The 18,483-nt window shown below is 57.8% G+C and overlaps 1 protein-coding gene across 3 annotated transcripts in view; it reads right to left on the bottom strand.

Annotated features, from left to right (window-relative positions):
* The window catches only part of EPHB2 (EPH receptor B2), a 173,541-nt gene extending 160,383 nt beyond the window's left edge, over window positions 1–13,158 (bottom strand). For 2 of the 3 annotated variants that reach the window (XM_028512179.2, XM_036025507.1), the window contains exon 1: window positions 12,967–13,158. In XM_028512179.2, the coding sequence (XP_028367980.1) occupies window positions 12,967–13,027 (61 nt within the window). In that variant the 5' untranslated portion in view covers window positions 13,028–13,158. The remainder of the gene's footprint in view (window positions 1–12,966) is intronic. The other variant, XM_036025506.1, reaches the window with a different exon arrangement.
* Window positions 13,159–18,483: the final 5,325 nt, after the last annotated feature.

Here is an 18,483-nt window from a genome sequence, read left to right as displayed (position 1 = left end):
GAGAAAAGGAGGAGAAGAGAACGAAGAGCTGGAGGAGGAGAAGGGGGGAGAGAACCTGCCTGTCCCTCTGCTGATATATAATGTTGTCACATCCGGATGTCAGTTCGGTCGGACTCCTCTCTAGTCCCGCAGCATCCTGGATGCTGTCATAAACTATGATCAGGTGGTTGGGTTGCATGGATGGGAGGAGGAGAGAGTGGGACCATGGGAAGGAAGGAAGGATGTATGGGCAAATGAATGGAACAGATACGTCTGAGGAGACTGAGCGTGCTCTCCCGGAAGCCTAGCAGCATAGCAGCCCACTGGCAGCTGAGGCTTCTGGGACCAGATGCCAAATCTGTTTCCCTTGGCTCCAAGCTCCCGTGTTTGGCCAGCACCAGCCCGCTCTCAAGGTTGAGTGAGTGGAGGCTCAGGGCAGCTGATGCCCGGGGGAGTTGCAGCTCTTCCCCCACCTGTCACCCGCCTCCGAGAGCACCGGCCCCTGACAGCAGGAGCGTATCTCCCGAGTGTAAGCCAAGTCAATGGAAAATAGGATTTACTTCACAGAAATTCACTTTGGGGGCCAACTTCTCCAGCACGCCCCCATGCAGAATCTTTGGCAGATCCACAGTCATGGCTCAGAAAGTTTCTCCAAACCTGGGGAGCGTGCTGCTGGCTACCCCTTTCTAAGTCCAGAAACTGGAGAAATAGGAAATAACCACAGTTTAGGTAGCGAAGGGACTCGTTCTGATTTTTGGTGTTTGTTTATTCTGCCATCCATTATATCCACTCAGCTGCCTAACAACAGGCAACCATCTTGCCATCAGCCATCAATCCACCCACCCAGCCACCAATCCACCAGCCACCACGAAACCATCCTATCCATCTACCCATCGCCCGCCCACCCACCCACTCATCAGTCCGACCAGCAGCCTCTCAAACCACGCAAGTACACAGCTGCCACCCACCTATCTAACAGCATCGCCCAGCACGGTTGCAGGGGAACCAGACGTGTTGACACAGTGCACGGCAGGGTCTAACCTGGGAAACATAAAACAAATAAATACAAGGTGCCACCAAGAACAGTGAGGCCACCAGGACAGAGGTTCAACTGCACACACAAGGGGCAGGACCGGACACGAGGCCAGGGCAGGATTCAGGCTGGAGGAGATCCTCAAGCTCAGTCTCAGGAAGCAGCAGCGGGAACCAGCCAGAGAGAGGAAGCGAGACGGGCACGCAGGCAAGGGGCGACAGGAAACGGCCGGATGGGTTCGAGAAATCCAGCGACCCCCCGGTGAGCTGAGGACCCTGGGCCAGTCCCCAGTTTTTACACATCTACCAACCTCTAGAGCTGCCCCCTGATTTACAGAGAGAAAGGGCCCTGTCCAACTGCCGCTGGGGGTGAAGGGGCCGTCTGCTGCCCTGGTGGCTGCAGTACAGGTAAACCCGGAGGGGCGAGAAGCGGGTCCCCCAGGTTTTGGAGGAGACCTCTGCTGTCAAGCAGACACACGTGGAAGTCCCAAGTTCACGCTTTGCTGCAAGTCACTCAACCTCTCAGTCTTTCTTCCCTCTTCTGAAAATGAAGACGCCATGAACAGTCCCCTCCTCGGCCACAGCGGGGACTGAGTGAGGTAACGGGGGAGTGCTTGGTGGGCTGTGGGTGCTAGCTGCTGTTCTTCCTAATGGCTGCCAATATTCAAGCCCTACTGTGTGCCAGGCAGAATGGTGTGAAATAGTGCTCAGGAAAGTGGGCCTCAGACACACATGGATCTCAGTTAACATTCATTCTTTGTCCGTGTCTATAGCCTATGTTCAAATGGTTTAGAAAAATATATGTATATATGTCTACACACGTGCATACACCATACAAAGAGAGAACAAATGTGGCAAAAATGTTCATAATGGTTGAATCTGGGTGAAGGGTATGTGGGTATTTATCTTAACATGCTTGCAAACTTGCTGTATGTTTGAAGTATTTTTTAAAGAAGGAACAAAGATACCAGCTCTTTGTGGACCCATCTTGAAGTTAGGCTGCCTGAGTTTTGGATCCAGCTCCACCATTGTGAGCTGAACGATTGTGGGCAAATTATTTCACTTCTCTAAGCCTTAATTTTTATCCAGAGGAAGCAGGTAAATTACCCCTACGGGGAGTTCCTGGTCTCCAGCAAGCCCTCAATAATAAATGCTGGTTGCTGCTGCTGTTACTATACTACTATTACGATTCTCATAGAAAAGCTAAGAGACAGGACAGGAGAGGTTCCGTCCACACCTGCTTTGCATACATGGTCTCTTTTAATTCCCTGAACAACAAATCAGGGGACATAGTCCTCACTTGACAGATGAGGAGCCAGGGCTCAGGAGGGTGAAATGACTTACCCACGGCAGCGCGGCTGGCCAGTGGGGAAGTCGGGGTTTTAAGAGTTTGCCCGTCTCCACAGTCCAGGATCTTCTCCCAGGGTCTCCTGCCTTTTCTACGCCCCAGGGCCCAGGCCGAGGGACACTGGAACCTTTCAACTCCAGAAGGGGCCGGTCAGGAGGGAGTCCTGAGCTTTGCTGGCATGGCTGGGCTTCTGGGCCGGCTCGGGGACACCCAGCATCAGGGCCTCCTTGGCAGCTCAGAAGCCCTTTCGACTATTCTCCCGAGAGCTGCAGGAGCTGCCATCTGGGGCCACGGGGAGTGACAGCTGACACTGATGGGGACAGGCAAGAGGACACACAGGCTGGGGCCCTGACTTGAACAGACTCCCTGGGCCACAGGCTTTCGTGGGCTCCAGAGAGGCCCCGCGGGCTCTGGCCGGGGCCGTTCCCAGGCTTCGCCTCCCCGCGAGAGGCGGAGAAGCCCCATTCAGGCGGGACGCATCCCACTGTGCGCTAAGCCGCTTTCCCCACTTACACGTTTCAGATGCTTTTTGTCCTTCCGGCTTCCCATGGACTCGGGCCAAGTGACAAGTTGGTGCTGTGGACATATGTCGTCGCCATAATGGGAATGTTGACCCCACGCTCTCTCCCCGCTGGGGCCAGGCAGCTTGCACCCCGCCCCAGTGCTTGGCACGCCTTGTTCTCAGCCACACAGGGCCCTTCCCAGCGCCCCAAACACGCTGTACCCGCCCGGGCCTCCCATTTGGTTAGGTCTTTGCAGATGCTGCCCTGTTGCCTGGAACGCCAACCCAGCGGCTTCTCCTCTGGCTACTCCTTAACGTTCACCTGAGAAGTCGCCTCTTCCCGGAAGCCTTTCCTAACCCCATTTCACAGCGCGAGAATTGGAGGTGCAAAGCGGCAAGCTGGAAGGGCCCAGGTCACACTGTGCGTAAGCGTCAGAGCCAGAGGCCCACCCCGGTGGGGTTCGAGCCCAGGAACCCTGTGCTTTCCCATCCCTCCAGCTCGGCCCTCGCAGCAGACACTTGAGGAGAGGGGCTTATCTGCCTGCAGATGTGACAGATGCCTAGCAAGAAGGAGCTTCTGTTCCTGGATTGTTCTGGAAGGTGGGAAACAGAAAGTGTGGAGGGAAGTTCCAGAAAAAGACTCTCCCCAATTCCAGGTTGGGAGGCATGCCTAACCCCTCCCCGCCTGCCAGCTGTGTGACCTTGGGTAAGTCCCTTCAGCTCTCCGAACAGCAACTTCCCATCTGTGAAACGGAGAGAGCGGTGCCTTCGCTACCTGTCTCCCCCGAATACCTACGCTAGAGCCTGCGGGCTGCTAGCCCGTGAGCCAAAATCCAGCTGGCAACCAGGGTTTGGCGTGGCCAGATTGTATTTTAGAATAAGTTGAATAAAAAATGTAAAAGCTAGCTTTTCCATAAATATCAGAACTTTGCAAAGCAGAGGATCTGGCAAAACTGAACCCAGATACGATCAGGAGTGGGTAGCACCTGCTTCTTCAGGCAGGACGTGTGCTCTCGGGGAGGGGGGCGGTGTGGCTGTCCAACACCCTGCTCCTTCCCTCGCCCCCAGTCCAGGCACGTGCAGGGGTCTGGGTCTCCAGCCAGGACTCTTGTGACTTCTCACCTGTACTGGGGCTGGCAGGGAGAAGCCCCGTGTCTTGCTCACTGGTTTAACACGTACAAGGTGACGGTATGTTGCCCCTAGTCCCCACCATGTCTTTGAAGGTGATCTTCTACCTGCCCCCTTCACCATTTGCTCAAATTTCCACACACTCTGAACCAACCTATAGTCGAAAGTTAGATATGATGGCAACTGGCCAATGCTTTTGGACTTTTAGATTTCCTCCATTGTTTTCCTCCTCCTTCCACAGTGGCCCTCGGCCAAGGCGGGAGAGACAAACCCCAGGCACACCTTCACAGGTTCTCTTCTAACTGAGCGAGGAAACACAGGTGCTCCCCTGTGGCACAGCCTTCCTCGGTGGCTGAAATCATGGCCCCCACTGCTGATGAGAAAACCGAGGCCCAAAGGGGTGAGGGGAAACCTCCTCCTCCTCCAAATTCAACCCTGCCCACCCGGGGCCTCCTCCTCTGGCCTCCAGCCTCATGCCAGGTCCTAAATATCTATGGTCCGGGCTACGGTTTTAAATAATTTGTAGCTTCCTTCATTGCGCAAACATCTATTTAGTGCCTTTCATGAGCCAGGCCTGGTGCCAGGCATGGGATCAGGGGAGAGGAAGGGTCCCCGCTCTCTCGGAGGAGGAAGGTCACACGGGGAGCTGACGCTGGGGTGCAGTGGGAGGGAACAGGAGGTAGGGAGTGAGGGTTCTGGCTCACCCGTTACCCCCACCCCAGGAGACCATCAACCCCCTGGGGCAGAAAAGCCTCCCACCACAAAGCCACTCCTCCCACTGAACAGGGGGAGGGGCCCAGTCTGGTTTGGACCCCAGTGGGCCCAGAGCACGTGGAGACGTGTGCACACGGTGAGGGGGCAGGTGGGGGCAGGGAGCTCTGGGCGCCACCTGGAGACTCCGGGCACTCCGAAGTCAGACGCTGCACGCTAAACCACCGGGCAGGAGGGGAGGCCTTGCCTTTCACGACAGAAAGAGAACATCAAGCCCAGTGTGTTTCTCCCTCTCCCCGAACCCGGCGAGCAGCCTGGGCTGAATCTGGGACGGCTCCGTGACACGCTTCACTGCAGGGGCGACGTTGTGTGGCCTTGCAGTCTAGACCTCAAGAGCTCTGGCAGTTTCCGCTCTACCCTCTCGGGAGACAGCGGCCAGGGAAGACAGTTCAGTCTAGACTCCCGACAGGTAAGGGCTGTGCGGAATGAGAGAGGGGCATCGGCCTTTTGGCTGGGCCCACCAGGGCCTCAGCGTTGCAGGTGGGACCGTGACAGGCCTCCCAGCCAGCCTCGCTGAGGGCAGTCTCACGAGTGAGCCCGGCTGACACCCTGGAGCAGCAGCATGATGAACCCAGGCAATCCACTGAGTCACTGAGGTTCTAAGCCAATGCATTTTGGGTCGGCCTATTATGCAGCCATAGATAACCGATACGCTTTCCAGGGACAGAACCCCGTGCTTTTTATAGCTCTCCCCTCCCTGCGTGGAGCCCGGCGCTGGGCACTGATGCCAGAGCTGAAGAGGTGCCCAAAACTCCTGAGTCCCACCCCCTCATTTCAGAGAAGAGGCAGCTGGGGTGCAGGAGGAGCAGTGATTACTCCAGATCACGCAGAGACAGGGCAGATCCAGAAGCACACTCGAACCCTGCAGGGGCCAGACAAGTAACACCAACATGTAGCGCGAGTTGGGGGCGAATCCCCCTAGCGCTCCCAAGTTCTGTCTGAAGAGCCAGCCACCCATTCAGCTCCAGCCAACTGTGGCCATGTGGGAATGTGGGCCCAGGGAAGCCAGATTGTCTGACTTTTCAGAGAAGCCAGGAACAGAATTTCTCTGTGAACGCTCTTGATTTTAAATGGTGGCTACGAATTCAACCTGGATTGGTGATCTCTGAGGCCATCGAGACTGGCCTCAGGCTTCAAGCCAGGTCTGGCCATGACCTTGGGTGAATCATGTTACCTACCCTCCCAGGCCTCAGTTTCCGCATCTCTAAAATGGGCCCCATGGCTCCTGCCCCCTTACTGATGAGCTAATGGATTTGGAAGGAGACGCTACGGAGGGCCCCGTGACTGACTTTTCCACAGTCTCAGCTCTCTGCGGAGGTGCCCCTTACAATGAAATGAGTTAACACCACGATTTGTCTAAGTTAGAACAACATTATTCTGGCCATTATGACAGAGATTGCATTTTTATGGCAGGTTTGCGAGTTCCAGAGCCCTCCCGCTCGCATTATCTCAGGATGCTGATGGAGTCAGAGGCTGGACGGCTGCCTTGGAGACCCTGGCCAGAGCCAAGCCCTTTCTTGGAGGCAGGAGGCATGTTCCAGAAGCTGCCTGAGTGGCAATGGAAGGGAATGAGTTTTGAAGTCACCCAGACCAGGGTTCAAACGCCTGCCTCCCCCTCCCCGGTTAGGCGTCCTTGGGCCACTCACTCTCTGAGCCTTGGTTTCCCAATCTGTAAAATGGATGCGATAATAAAACCACCTGGTGGGGCTGTTGGGGCCATCTCGTGAGGACCGCAAGGCCCCCAGCAGAGTGTCTGGCGCCGGCACTGACGGCGGGTTTGAGCACCACGGTGTGGAGGCTGGCACGGGCTGGCACTCAGCCGGGAGGAAAGGCACGGCTGAGGAGGACCCGAGGATCAGGGAGGACGCACTGGGGCCTTAGAGAAAACCTGGATGAAGCCCAGAGAGGCGGCCAGAGGGGCCTGTCCACCACCCATGAGTCAGAGAGACTCAGAACTCAACTCTGTGTCTTTGGTTTTCCCGCAATTGAGAGGAGAGGAGGTGAGTGAGAGCTGAAGACAGAGCCCCCGGGTGCAGTGGTGCCCACGCTCCCCAACTCTGGATCCAGCTTCCTGCTGGTATCAGGCCACGCCAGCAACGGTTAACATTTCTTGCGTGCCCACAGCACTCGGAGCATGCACCCAACTTAGTCTTCGGTGGGTTAACACGTTCATTCCGCATGACCGTCTCAAGAGCAAGGAATGATTATTGAGCCTTATGAGCCAAGGCTCAGAGAGGGTAAGAAATTGGCCAGAGGACACACAGTAAAGGATGGTCTGACTCCAAACACCCCTCTTTACAAGCCCCAGGCTGTGCTGCTTATTGAAAGAGTGGAAGAGGCCAGGGCTGTGGGGTTTCAGAGAAAGGACCAAGGACGGACAGTGCTGGCATTGCATACTGATGACAAGGAATGAATCCTGGCTACAGCCACGTTCTGTTAGTTGCTGTATCCGGGATCGCATTTAACCCTCACCCTGAGCCTCTGACAGGCCAGTTTACAGATGAGGAAACTGAGAATAAGAGAGCACGTGGCTTGTTCCAGGCCACAGAGCAAGCACGGTCTCCCTGGGACACCTCCACCCGCATGGGGCTGCAGCGGGGCAACAGATGGCTCCTCGAAGCTCACCTAGCAAGGCCCAGGGTACGGCGACCTAGGTAAGCCCCCAGGTGACACAGGGGCGCCAGGAAGACAGGTTGCCTGTCTTCCACCTTTCGGAAGGCACCCGCTTTAAAAGGCCCTAAAACGCTTTCAAGGCAGCTTATCAGGCTGAGCCGACCCCAATCAGGAAGCTGCCAGGTGCTGTCACCATCAACGGCCGCCCCACCCCGAGAGCTGTGCAAACATTCTTCCCGCCCTGCCCTCCCCCAGCCCAGCCTCTCTGTGTACACCAGCCGGCAGGCAGCCCAGGCCAGTGGGCGCTAACTGACTGAGTCCATTTCAGTCTTTTCCAGTTTCCTGCTGAGGTTTCTCGTTCTCTTCCCCAGGAGTCCAGTATTCTATCTTAGGCCCCTGGGGAGCAAATTTGCTTGCCCGATGGAAAAACCTGGGGAGTGTGTTAACAATACAGACACCCAACCTCCCCAACCCTGGCCTCATTACTGATCTACCAAATCTCCAGCTAGGCCAGGCAAGCAAGCCAGGCCACGAGATGGGACAGGGTCGTGGTCAGAGGTGTGGGCCAGGCCCGCCTCTGCCAGGAGGCCATCCTGATCTCCCCTCTCCACTCTCCGAGGGAGCACAGCTCCCCTCCCTTGCCCAGCCCAGGCCTCCTGTTACCAGCCAGCTCCATCTGCCCCTTCCTGCAGGGACCTCTCTGTGCGCAGGGACCCGACCTTCGACCTAAACGAATAGGTGAGCTCTGGCAGGCAGGGGTGCTCGGCACAGCTGCCTCCACCCCACCCCCACCGAGGCTGATGCAAAACCTTGATGGAGGGGGGACCCAGTGTGCCAAGAAGGACAATCTCCCGGGACAGCCTGGGCGAGACACGCAGGGCTGATCTGTTGCCTGGACAACCCAAATGCCAAAGAGGAGGCCAGACCAGAACACAGCCATCACTGACCACACCCAGGGGTGCTGTAAGGGAGGGGACCTCAAGGGGCCGAGGACAGCCTCTAATGTACACGCTCCTGTGCCTAACACTCCATGTGGCGTCCACAGGAATCCCGAGGAAATGGGAGTGCAGGGACTCCGACCCTCCTTGTCCAGGGCACACAGTGACCAGGGCTGGGATTTGAACCCAGGTCTGATTGCCCCCGATGGCTGTGCCTTTCCTACCCTAGCGGTCTGGGGGAGTCAGCTGGGCCTGCTCCCCACCAGAGCCGGAAACCCCTTCTCCGGCCGGCACCTGACAAACAGGTGCCCAGTGGCTCTTTGAAAATATATGGCTGGGTGGAGGAATGAAGGAACACATTGACTTGCCTTTAAATACTGCAGCACTTGGGTTTTAAATCTAAGCCCTGATTTCCTGGTTAAGATGAATATAGGAAAGCAGCCTCCTTTAAAATGAGAAGCAGAAGAAACAAACATGAAAGGAAAGCCAGTTCCAAATTAATCCCACTGAAGGTCACTGGGCCTTAGATAAAGGTGGGCCCAGCAGAGGGCTGGGATGGGCCTAAGAGGAGGGGTGGGGGGCAGGCAGGCCCCCTGAACCCCCATAAGGGAGGGGCTCGCCCAGCACATAGCTGCTGCTGCTGGTCCATTTGAATCCTTAATGCTGGCTGGACCGGTCTACCCATCGGTTTTTCCTGCAAACCAGCCCCTCGGCTGCTCCCTCCAGGAACACTTCCTCATCTCCATCTCTGGGCGGTTCGTTCCCCTGACCCTGCATAACACAGTGCAGTACAGGCCCTCGTTCGCTCCCTCAACATCCATTCACCTCGCAGTTCCTCGGCTGCCCGCGCCGCTCGGCTACTGCGCACCCGCGCGGCGGCATGCGGTTCTGGGTGCTGGGGATGCCATAACCAGCATGGCAGCTACAGCCCTCCGCCCTCCGGGAGCGCGCCGTCCGCGGGCGAGACCGACGCAGAACGAGGAGAGAGCAAACCGTGGGTCCGGTTCAGGTGGTGGTGGGTGTCAGGAAGCAAAACAAAGCCGGTCGGAGAAAAAGTGGCAGAACTGGGTCTGTTTTGGATAAGGCATCAGGGGAAGGCCTCTGGGGAGGGGCATTCGAACTGAGCTCTTTCACCATGCGGTGGACACGGGTCGGGGGCGGGGCTCGCAGTCTAGCCGGGGAGGAGGAGCCGGCCTTTCCTGGGGAGCGCAGGAGCTAGTCTGGCCCCTCTGAAAGCCCCCCACACTGAGAGTCCCGTGATCTTTTCAAACGCCAACCTGGCCAGGCCCCGCAGTGACTCCAGAAGCCTCAAAGGCCCCCCACGACCCTCAACATCCAGTCCAAGCGCCGCAGCCTTCCACCCCAGCCCTCAGCACCTGCCCTGCCCTCCACTCTCAGCCTCCTCCCCCATGCGGCCTCCCTCACACCTGTCAGATACACCCAAGTGCCTATCTGATTAGGGTGCCTCCACGTCTTTACACACGCTGATTTTTTTTTCCTAGGCAGAATTCTCCTCCTCCTGTAAGCCCCAAAGTCAACCTCCCTAACTGGGAGAAGGCCGCGCGTCAGGGTGACAGGTGGCCGGGACGGCTTCCCTGCAGGAAGAATGGGCAGCGGGAACACGAGGGAAGAGGGGAGAGGCACGAACGCCAAACACCGCTCTTCCCTCCCAAACCGCCTCCGCGGCCCCAGGTGGTTCCCAACTTCCTCCTGGTGGCACTCCAGGACACACTTATCACATCACGTCTTGCCAACTGCTTTCCCTATCTGCTTTCCCCCCCACCTCCCTGCCCGCCCCAGGGTCCAGCGCCCCACCAGCCTGAGAGGAAGCCCCAGGAATATTTGGAGATCAAATGAGCAAATGGGCAGAGGAAACCCGATTTCCTCTAAATTTCAACCTTTGGATTCCATCTAGTGGCTGGTTTGTCCCTGGCCTCCTCTCTCTCGTTGGGCATGTCCCCAGGGCACTGCCAGCCCCCTCCAAGCCCTCACTTCAGGTGCTGCAGACTTGTGCTTCCCATGGGGGTCTCACGGTTTTGGGGAGACACTAAGCTCACCGTCCTGACCCAGGAGTCCTCCCCCGCCCCCACCCCGCCACACACGCTCTCTCCTCTCACATTCAGCAGGCTGGGGATTTCCTAGGACCTTGGCGCTCGGAACAGCCTCGTTACTCCAGGGTATGAGGAGGGAGAAGGGCAGAGGAGCGGAGGCTGCATGTCTCTGGGCGCCAGGAGCCCCAGGCGCTGCCCCCCCCCCCACCCCGAGCTTCAGTCCCGCTCCACAGACTGTGCTGCTCCCTGGAGGCCCCTGGTGTCTTTGGGGATGTGCCACAGGCAGCGCTGTCCATCCCCGTCTTCCATCCCCCGCAGCCTCACGCGGCTCTTCAGGGCGGACTTCTCCCACTCACGGTCCGGTCTGAATCCCACAGGCACCCCAGTGAGACAGGCAGGATGGCCCTCATTGGACAGATGAGGAAACTGAGGCTCAGAGAGGGGAAGCAGGGTGCTGGCCATCTCTGCATCCACTCGGTCAGCTCCCTGTGAACCCCTAATGCACTAGACTCCTTAGTGTCCAGGGGGGCAAGGGAGGAGTCTGAGATGAGGTCCGGGGTACCCCCTGTAGCCCTCCTCCCACCCTGTCCCCTAGTGGCAGCTTGAGCAACCAACCCTCCTGTTACGTCAGCAGCCGACCAGCCCCGTATCCAGGGCCCAGGGTCCAGCCTGGGCGCAGCCTACCAGATACCAACGCCCCCTACCGCAGCCAAGGCCGGACAGACGTGGCCCTTCCTTCTGGCCCACGGTAATTAAAAACACGCCCAGGCTTCTTCCAGTGAAAGAGGGGCCAATTTTCTTCCCCTCCAGCACCGCTGACTGCAACCTACATAGCAATATTTATGCCAAGCTCCCCATAATACTGTAAACATCCCAATGTACAGTGGCCAACACATGAGTCATTTCCCCAAAGCCAGAGTTAATAAGTGGTACCTCAACCATATTCCAGGGAGCTCCCACCCGCAACCAGGCCCAGGGCTGCCCTCCACACCCTCAGCCTCGTGGCTCCCTCAGAGGCCCAGTGGCCCAGCACTGGGACACCACTGCGGGCAGCCTCCGAAACCTCCAGGGGCCAGGAGCTTGGGTGCCAGAAACCGTGGCTGCCATCCAGGGTCACCCCTTTCACCCCCTGGACTATGGTCCCTAACGCACTCATCGCTGAGAGAGAAACTCAAGTCCCAGCAGAGCATGACCCCCACTGTGCCCTTCCCAGAGGCTGCAGCCCCCAGGCCCGGTGGGATCTGTTCCGGGCTTCTTTATGTTTGTTTCTGATTGGCAAGAGGGGAAGGGAGCTTCGCACCACCCCGGAGTGGACGGTGAGCAGGGTACGTGTCTCACCCCTCCGCCCGTGGTGGCGGAATCCTGGAAGAGGTCTAGGAACAGGAAGACCCAGCAAAGTGAAGAGAGCCCAGGCTTCGGAGCGCTCAGAGCTGGGCTCTGCTTGTATCACCCACTGACTCCTTAGCCTTGGTGTCCCCATCTACTCAAAGGGAGCAAGAATCATACTCACCTGGCTTCTGGGGAAAACTTATCTTGGGAAACCCAAGAACACTGTGGGTGGGAAAGCACTTTGCGAATCTAAAGTACCTCGTCAACTGTGCAGCACGTTGTAAACCACAGAGAGTGTAAAATACTTCATAGACTGTAAAGCGGTTTGAAAACTGTAAAGTGCGGCACACACGAGAACCATTATTCCTGTTCATTCCTTGCCCTACAAGCTCGGCCATTTCTGGTGGGCACACCCAGACCCCATAACTTTCCCTCCGGAGGAAGCTGGCTCGGGGAAACCTGGCAGCCCGCCTGTCCCTTTGGGGGTCAGTGGTACCATGGGGAGCCGGCCCAGCGACCCCGGCCAAGGCCAACACATGGCAAGAGCATCTGGTCCGGCCCTGACGGCAGCTGGAAAGTTCCCGGGGCTCCAGCGGCCACCGCTGAGCTCTGCCGCCAGCGGGGCGGTGGCCGGCAGGGGTGCTCGGAGACCCCGCGCAGCGGAGAGATGCCCACGAACCCATCCCCCCGTAGTCCTTTCGGGGAGGGGACCCCATTGTACGCCGCGGGCGATGGGCAGGCACGGACGCGAGGGGCTGGCGCGCTCACTTCCACTGTCAGTCCCAGCTCTTTGGGGCGCCGACCCCATCCCGGGGGCGCGGACCCGGAGCCCCCACCCTGGCCAATCGCGGTGCCTCCCTCCTACTGCTCCCTGCCAAACTTTCCAGCCCCGACCGCGCGTCGGGTCCCCCGGCCGGCGCCCCTCAACCTGGTGCCGAGCAAGGCCAGGCCAGCGCGAAGGGGGTGCCCGGGCCAGGGGCGGCGAGCGCGCGTGGGCAGCCCCCGGCCCTGGGCGGCGCTTGCCCGGCTGGCTACAAAGCCTCGGCAAGATGGTCCCTTCGCCTCCTCCTGGCACAGTCAATCAGAGCCCGCCGCTCCCCGGGCGCCCGCGGGGCCCGCACCTCCAGGCGCGGCCGGACACACCTCCTCGCGGCCACCTGCGCCCTGTGCGAGCCCTGGGGCAAACTTTGCGGGTCGCTGGGTGGAGATGGGCGCCGGCGGCCGCCCGTGCCCGGCCGCTCCCCACCCCCATCGCCCGCCCGCCCGCCCGCTCACCTTCCACGGCGGCGAGCAGCGGCAGCAGCAGCAGCGCGGCCCCCAGCCTCCGCAGGGCCATGGCTGCGCTTCCCGGGGCCTCGGGCCGCGGCTCCGCGGGGCCCGGGCGGCCCGGGCGAGAGCGCGCGCCCCGGGCTCGCGGGGCCGGGGGGAGCGGCGAGGCGCGGCGCACACACAGCCGCCGCCACCGCGCAGCCAGCAGAATGAGCCATCCAGCCCGGGCAGAACGGGGACCCGGGCTCCGCCAGCGCTGGGCGCAGCCCACCTGAGCCGCGGGCGCGGGGGGAGCCCGGCTGGGCCGCCGTCTCCCCACGCTCGCCCTGGACCCCAGCCGGTCGCGTAGGCCCTCCAATCCCCGGTCTCCGCAGCCCGCCGGGTCACCTGCGGGTAGCGCGGGCGCTGAAGCGCGGAAACCTTTCGCGCTCGAGCGACATAGACACCGGGCTCCCCCCGCGCAGCAGTGGTCTCTCCCGGCGCTGTGGCTCCTCCAGATAAAGCAGCGATTTCAGCCCAAATGTTTCTGAATTTTTATTGAATGCTGCAAAGCCGGAGAGCGTCTGGCGCGGCTGACAGGGGCAGGGAGAGGGGACCCAGGGGGAGGGCGGAAGAAGGGGCTGCCCAAAGCAGGTTCTAGCCCTACCTGTCAGGGCCGGGAGTGCCACCCTCTCGCCTCAGCCCTGCCACCCAGTCCCTGCGGCTCCGAAGGGGACCGAACTGCAATGAATGAGAGAGAAAGGGGGGTGGTGGGTGGGGGGAATGGGAACAAAACAGGCGGCTTTCCCAGGCGCTGGGACTGGGCTGGGGCCTCCGCCTGGGAGAGTGGGCCTTGGCTCTTACAGAGGGGCCTGGGGGGTCACTCCTGCAGTGGCGGGCCGGGCGCTGGCAGGCACACCCCAGTCCTACCCTCCCCGCCTTGTTCTGAGCCAGAGCAGGAGCCCCTCCCTGCAGACCCATCTATTCTGTACATTGGATTTCTCCTCTGTTCATCTTTTCCCAATGCAGTTTGGGGGTGAAGGATGCCGACTGGGGGGCACCTGGGGGAGCTCCCTCTTCCCCTCCCCCCACATGTGGAATGGACCTGTCGGTGCGGCCACTGTTTTGTGCATCGCTGTGCCTTCAGGGAGGACACAACCCCTTGTTCCCGCCCTGTGGGCCCAGCCCTGCTCTGACAGCCTTCATCACCATCATCATTAACAGGCTTTGCCGAGGCCGGATGGTGGGCGGGCTGCAGAGGGCCTTCGGGAATCTTCCAGGCAGGGCCCCTGGCCTTTGGGAGAATCACTCCTGACAAACAAGGCTTAACCAGGAACTGCCCCCTCGGTGGTGTGGGTGTGAGAGCCCAGTGGAGGTACAGACCATTTAAATTTAGTCTATGCCACCAAGACCTCTCCTGTCCCTTTGTCCCACAAAGTATCGAAATATCCCTGCGGTCCCCTCCCTTCAGGGCCCACCCTAGAATTCATACCAAGAAAAGGGCACCACGGCCTTTGAGACCCCATCTAAGGTTTGGAAAATTGAGTCATCTTTTGAGGCTTCAAGAGTCCAGCTGAAATGGTCCTCATCCTGGAAGGCCACCAGGAAGAAGTGAGGCTCAAAGGCTGGGAGAGACTGCCTGGGAAGGGGACAGAGCAGCAGTGAGCAGCGAGAAGGGAAATGGGGTGTGTGGGAATTCCCCCCACCACCCTTAAGCCTGCAGACTCCTCTTTGACCAAGGTCAAGATCCACGGGGGTGGGACCGCCTTTATTTTTAGTTCCTGCTTCTCAGACTTTCCAGGGGACCCAAAGTTTTAGAGACCCCGAGCTTGGCCCATCCTGGGGCAAGACCCCCTCTCCTGGGCAGAGCGTCTCCAAGCTATTCCGCTCCCTGTACCAACATGCAGTGCCTGGCCACTTCCCAATGCAAGAACGATTTCTTGAGCACCTATTATGTGCTAGGTGGATTCAGCGTTTCTTCTGTTTCTACTCCCCATGCCCTTGGGACCACCCACCCATCCCTAATGGTTCTACCCTCCTTGGCTCAAAATAGGAATGGCAGTGGCTTTCATTCAGGATCTGGTACGTGGCACTTGGCTAAGCTCTGTTTATACGTTGTCCCCTTTAACGTTCAACCCTGTGAGGTAGGTGCTGACCTTTTCAGACAATGAAACTGAGGACCAGATAAGTCACTTGTCCAAGGTCACACAGCAAGTCGGAGCTAGAATTCACACCAGGCCTGTGCTACCCCAGTGCGGATGCCCTGAGCCTTTCATGAACGAATGGAGAGAACTCAGGGAGTCATTTTACCCACTTCCAGCACCCCCATGTCACAGATAAGAAAACTGAGGCCTGAAGAGGGAAGTCACTCACTCAGCATTATATAACCCAACAGACTTCAGTCCAGGGCCTTCAACTGACTAAAAAGGAAAAAGGTGATACATTCCCCTTCAGTGGAGCCTGGGTTTTGCAGTCTGGCCAGACCCCTCCTCACCAATCTCTGTGACAACTTCCTGCAGCTCTGCCTTTGTCCAGGCTGAGCCCTCTCCACTCTCAGGCCCCACCCTACCCCCTACCGAGAGCTTTAATTGACATGGGACTCACCCCCTCTCAGACCGTTTGCACTTACTATCTGTTTCCTGAAGGATGGGCCATTGCTGGTGTCTCCGTTGTTTATTTCGGTTTGCGTCTTGTCTCTATCCCCCCTGCAGACTGTGAGCTACCTGCAGGCAGAGCCCAGCTCAGAACAATACTCTCCCAGGGTGGGAGGCCCCCCGTAGCGCCTCTGACCCCATCCCCTCCTCTGCAGAGGAAGAGGCGGCTTGAGCTTCATTTGTCTAATGACAACAGCTACTCACATTTGCAATCACACTTTAACAGTTTACAAAGCAGTGTTCACACCCATCAACCAGACTGATGCTAATTCAAACAGCCTACCCTGCCAGCCAGCCTGGCAGTAGTAGGAGTTCCATTTCTCAGAAGGGGAAACTGGGGCCCAGAGAGGGGAAAAGATACTTGCCTAAGGACACAGCAGATTGTGGAGTGGGGGGTGGGGAGTAGGGGGCTGGAACTAGGCTTCAGTGACCGGATTTGTCCACTTCTCTTTCAATCAAATTTGATTTGACAAACGTGAATTGGGTAGTTCCTACATGCTGGATACTGGGGAGGCTGGGACACAGCCGTGAATCTGCCTGACGAGGCCCTGCTCTTCTAGAACCTACATTCTGTTGTGGGAAGACCTATACATAGACCTATATAGGAAGACCTTAAATGCTCCTTGGCTGGGCAGCTCAGAAGGTTGTGGGTTCGATCCCCGGTCAGGGCACATAGAAGAAGCAACCAATGAATGCATAAATAAGTGGAATGACAAATTGATGTGTGTCTCTCTCTCACTCCCTTCCTCTCTCTCTAAAAATCAGTAAATAAAATTTTTTGAAAAGATAATGATAAATGCTAGCAAGACAATAGAACAGGGTGATGGGATTATGGGACAGAGAGTAAGGGAAGGGGCCACTCTGGCAGGGCAGGGGGAGAGAAGGGCGGGGGTCATCAAAAACCTCTTTGAAGAGGAAACCTGGCAGATGGAAGCTGGAGATGCGAGCCCACCTTTCGAAAGTATGGAGAAAGAGTTCCTGGGGGAGGGACTGCGCCCGCAAAGGCCCCGAGGTGGGAATATGCTGGGCACAGTCTAGGAAAAGCAGCTGAAGTACCGTAAGGAACTGGAGCGTGGAGGAGATAAGGTCATGGAGGAGGAGTATGCGCCGTACTTTCAGCATGGTGGGAAGCCCTTGATGGAGAATGAACTGATCTGAGATAGGGGAAGCAGCATGAGCTTGGTTTAGCAGGGTCTGGGAGCAGCCTGGGTACCAACTGGTGCCACCGTCCTCCTTGACTATGGGCCTGGCCTGGTCCCTGTAGCCCTGGCCTGAGATTCCAGGGTATGTCCCAGCCCTCCCTAACTTGCTGTGTGCCCTTGGGCAGGACACTCACCCTTTCTGGGCCCCACTTGCCACAGATGCAAAAGGAGGGTGTTGGCCAAGCTGATGCATCTGAGGCCACTTTTATCCATGACTTTCTTGGTGTTGTGAATTCACTGGGGACGGCGGGGCCTGTGGCCTCATCTCAGCCATAGCAGGAGATGCTAATGAGCTCTCTGCCCTCTGCAGGCCTTATCCCTGAAGGAAAGGTGGAGAGGGTTCTGACAGGGACCTGTGTTATGCAGACGGACGGAGTCTAGAGAACCCTCTCAGCGCACCTGGGTCTCTGCCTCCCACCCTAGTGCCCTCTCTCTGCCCAGATGCGGAGCTGACGGGGGGCATGGTCAGTTATGGGTCAGGCCACACCTGGAGCCAGTGCCAAGTCGGGAGGAGCTTCTTAGTAGACACGTGGCTCACGTGCTAGTTCTGCCACTCGTTCGCTGTGTGTCCTCACACAGGCCCCTTTCCCTCTCTGAGCCTGAGCTGGCAGTCACAGATCCACCTCAGGAAGCTCGTGGACCAGCGCCGTAGACAAGCCCCACGTGTGAGTTTTTACTTTCTCATAATACAAGCCTCATCTGTAATTTTTGATTTCCTAGTAGCCACATTAAAAAGGAACAGGTAAAGTGAATTTGAATATACTTAACTCAAGACTCAAGATATCCAAAATATTGTTTTGACGCATTATTAATAAACTATGTTATGTTCTTTTTTTCATATTAAGTACTAGAAACCTGGTGTGTATTTTATATTTCTGCTCCTGTAAGTTCCCTCTAGTCAAGTTTCAAGTGCTCAGTAGCCACACGTGGCTAGTAACTTGTGGTTACCAGGTTGAATGGCATAGATTTAGACACTGACAGCTGTAACTACCACACGGAGTAAAAACTGCTCTTTAATTGAGGCTGCCCACACCCTCTCGGGACACAGAGGAGAAGGAGGGAAGGCTTCCTGGAGGAGTTGGAAAAAGCATTTTAACAGCTAATAGTCTTACTTCCTCTTTTAAGAAAATCCTGATACAAGTAGCACACACTCATGGTTAAAAATAACGAAGATACAGAAGAATTGAGAAGGAAAACAAAAACCACCCCTGACTTCCCCAGCCCGAGAGCCACAGCTGATGCTTGGATCCACTTCTCCTGGGCATGTTTCTAGGCACACGTGTTTTGCACACAGCTGTAATCTTGCTGCACGCACAGTGCTGTGTCCTCTGTCCCCCCACCCCCACCCCTTGCTCTGTGGCGTGAGCATTTCCCTGGGCTGTTAAGAACTCTCCGGTAACAGCATTGCTATGGGCTGGGTGCCACCCCAGAGAAGGATGGCCACAAAGCCGGCGATTCTCTCCTGTCTTCCTGCTTCACCTGAAGGTACCTGCGAACAAGGCTCTGCTTTGGACGCCCCTCTGAGCACAGAGGCTGCGGGGGTTGTGGAGGGGAGCAACCAGGAGGGGAGGGTCCCTTGAAAGCCACCCTGTTCCTCACTCTTCGAAGCTGGCCCTGGGCCTTTGTGACTTGGAGCTGGAGGAGGCTGGGCTGGGCCGCGGCTCCGAGGGACCAGTCTCCCCACCGCC

The sequence above is a fragment of the Phyllostomus discolor genome, chromosome 5, assembly GCF_004126475.2.
Source record: "Phyllostomus discolor isolate MPI-MPIP mPhyDis1 chromosome 5, mPhyDis1.pri.v3, whole genome shotgun sequence".
In the NCBI taxonomy this organism is placed as follows: Eukaryota; Metazoa; Chordata; class Mammalia; order Chiroptera; family Phyllostomidae; genus Phyllostomus; species Phyllostomus discolor.
Note: the sequence above shows the minus strand (reverse complement) of the source record. Positions and strands in the feature narration are given on the sequence as shown.